Raw genomic sequence first — 1640 nt, 5'->3', positions numbered from 1 at the left:
ACATACTTTAAGAAATTATTATTTCTTATATTTAATTGTTTATATTCTGATTTTATTTACTCCATGTACCCACATGGGGATTAACACATACTTTAAGAAATTTTTATTTCTTATATTTAATTGTTTATGTTATGATCTTATTTACTCTATGTACCCAGATGGGGATTAACACATACTTCAAGAAATTATTATTTCTTATATTTACTTGTTTATATTATGATTTTATTTACTCCATGTACCTACATGGGGATTAACACATACTTTAAGAAATTTTTATTTCTTATATTTAATTGTTTTTGTTACGATTTTATTTACTCCATGTACCCAGACTTTGTGGACACCCTGTATAATCAACTTTGTATGGTTACAAAGTTACAATCTTTACAATCTTTACAACCTGATATAATTATAATTATAATACATCATATGGTTATTTACGTTCCCTAAGTTGTACCGTAACATGAATACTTTCTGATTATATCCAGATTTGATGATAATCTCAACCTTGCTTTTAGTGTCTATAAATGGTTTACACACTAGTTTTGCAATACACAGTTGCTCCCCTTTAATTATATTCTGCAAGCTTAAAACATACTTCAACTCAGACGTGTGCACATTAATAATCCTTGTATTTCGGACTTTACTCGTAAGTTTAAAATAAATACTCAGACCTCCCCACAACGTAATAGCACTTCCTAAACACTATTCTAGTACATGTCTCAGCTAAGCATCTTAGTACGATAAGGAAGGAATTTCAACCATGTTTCGTGGTCTGCTACCACAACAGCTCCTTTCGGAGGTGTCTTCAGCTCTGGTGTTGGGTGTATGTCTTCTTTCTTCTATTCCCTGGCCTCAGCTAAGCATCTTAGTACGATAATATACTATCAAACCACTCTTCTATGATAGAATCCATTGGCATCTGTTTATCATTTATTCACTTTTCAACTAATTGCTTCTCCCTCCACGACTTTCGTACAGATAATTACTTGTTGAATGGATGTGTATTTCTGATATAACTAAATAAAACGCTACTCACATATCCGTGAGTACTTCCCATGGTCTATCCATTGGTAAGGACCCGCCTGAATGATCATGCCTTAAATATTATTATCTTCATATGTATTCTTGGCGATCTTTCGGTACTAGATCCCATAACTTCCGATCGTTCCCAACAACACACACATATATATATATATATATATATATATATATATATATACACACATATATATACACACACACAGACATATATATGTTTGTATATATATATATATATATACACACACACACATACACACACACACACATACACACACACACACACACACACACACATATACAGAGGGAGAGAGATAGATAGATAGATGGATGGACAGACGGATGGATGGACGGATGGATGGATGGATGGATGGACATAGCGACATTGCTGATTCTTGTCTGTGTTATTTCTTCCTCAAGATACACAATGAACTCAAAAGTCCTATCAAAATGAAAATTCTGGAATGGGCATTGAGAAGTAAACAAGGTGAGGTCGAAAAGTAAGTATGTTTCCATTTACATTATTATTGTTCTTATTGTTGTTGTTGTCATTGAAGCATGATACAATCCACCTTTCACTCATATATATATATATATATATA

At 32.4% G+C, this 1640-nt stretch overlaps 1 protein-coding gene across 2 annotated transcripts in view; it reads left to right on the top strand.

Moving 5' to 3' along the window:
- The window catches only part of LOC106876986 (long-chain-fatty-acid--CoA ligase 5), a 63115-nt gene that overhangs the window by 44980 nt on the left and 16495 nt on the right, over window positions 1-1640 (top strand). For both annotated transcript variants that reach the window (XM_014925760.2, XM_014925761.2), the window contains one exon: window positions 1459-1538. In XM_014925760.2, coding sequence (XP_014781246.1) covers window positions 1459-1538 — 80 coding nt within the window. The remainder of the gene's footprint in view (window positions 1-1458; window positions 1539-1640) is intronic.

Source organism: Octopus bimaculoides, chromosome 4, assembly GCF_001194135.2.
Source record: "Octopus bimaculoides isolate UCB-OBI-ISO-001 chromosome 4, ASM119413v2, whole genome shotgun sequence".
In the NCBI taxonomy this organism is placed as follows: domain Eukaryota; kingdom Metazoa; phylum Mollusca; class Cephalopoda; order Octopoda; family Octopodidae; genus Octopus; species Octopus bimaculoides.
This window is presented reverse-complemented; position numbering and strand designations above follow the sequence as displayed.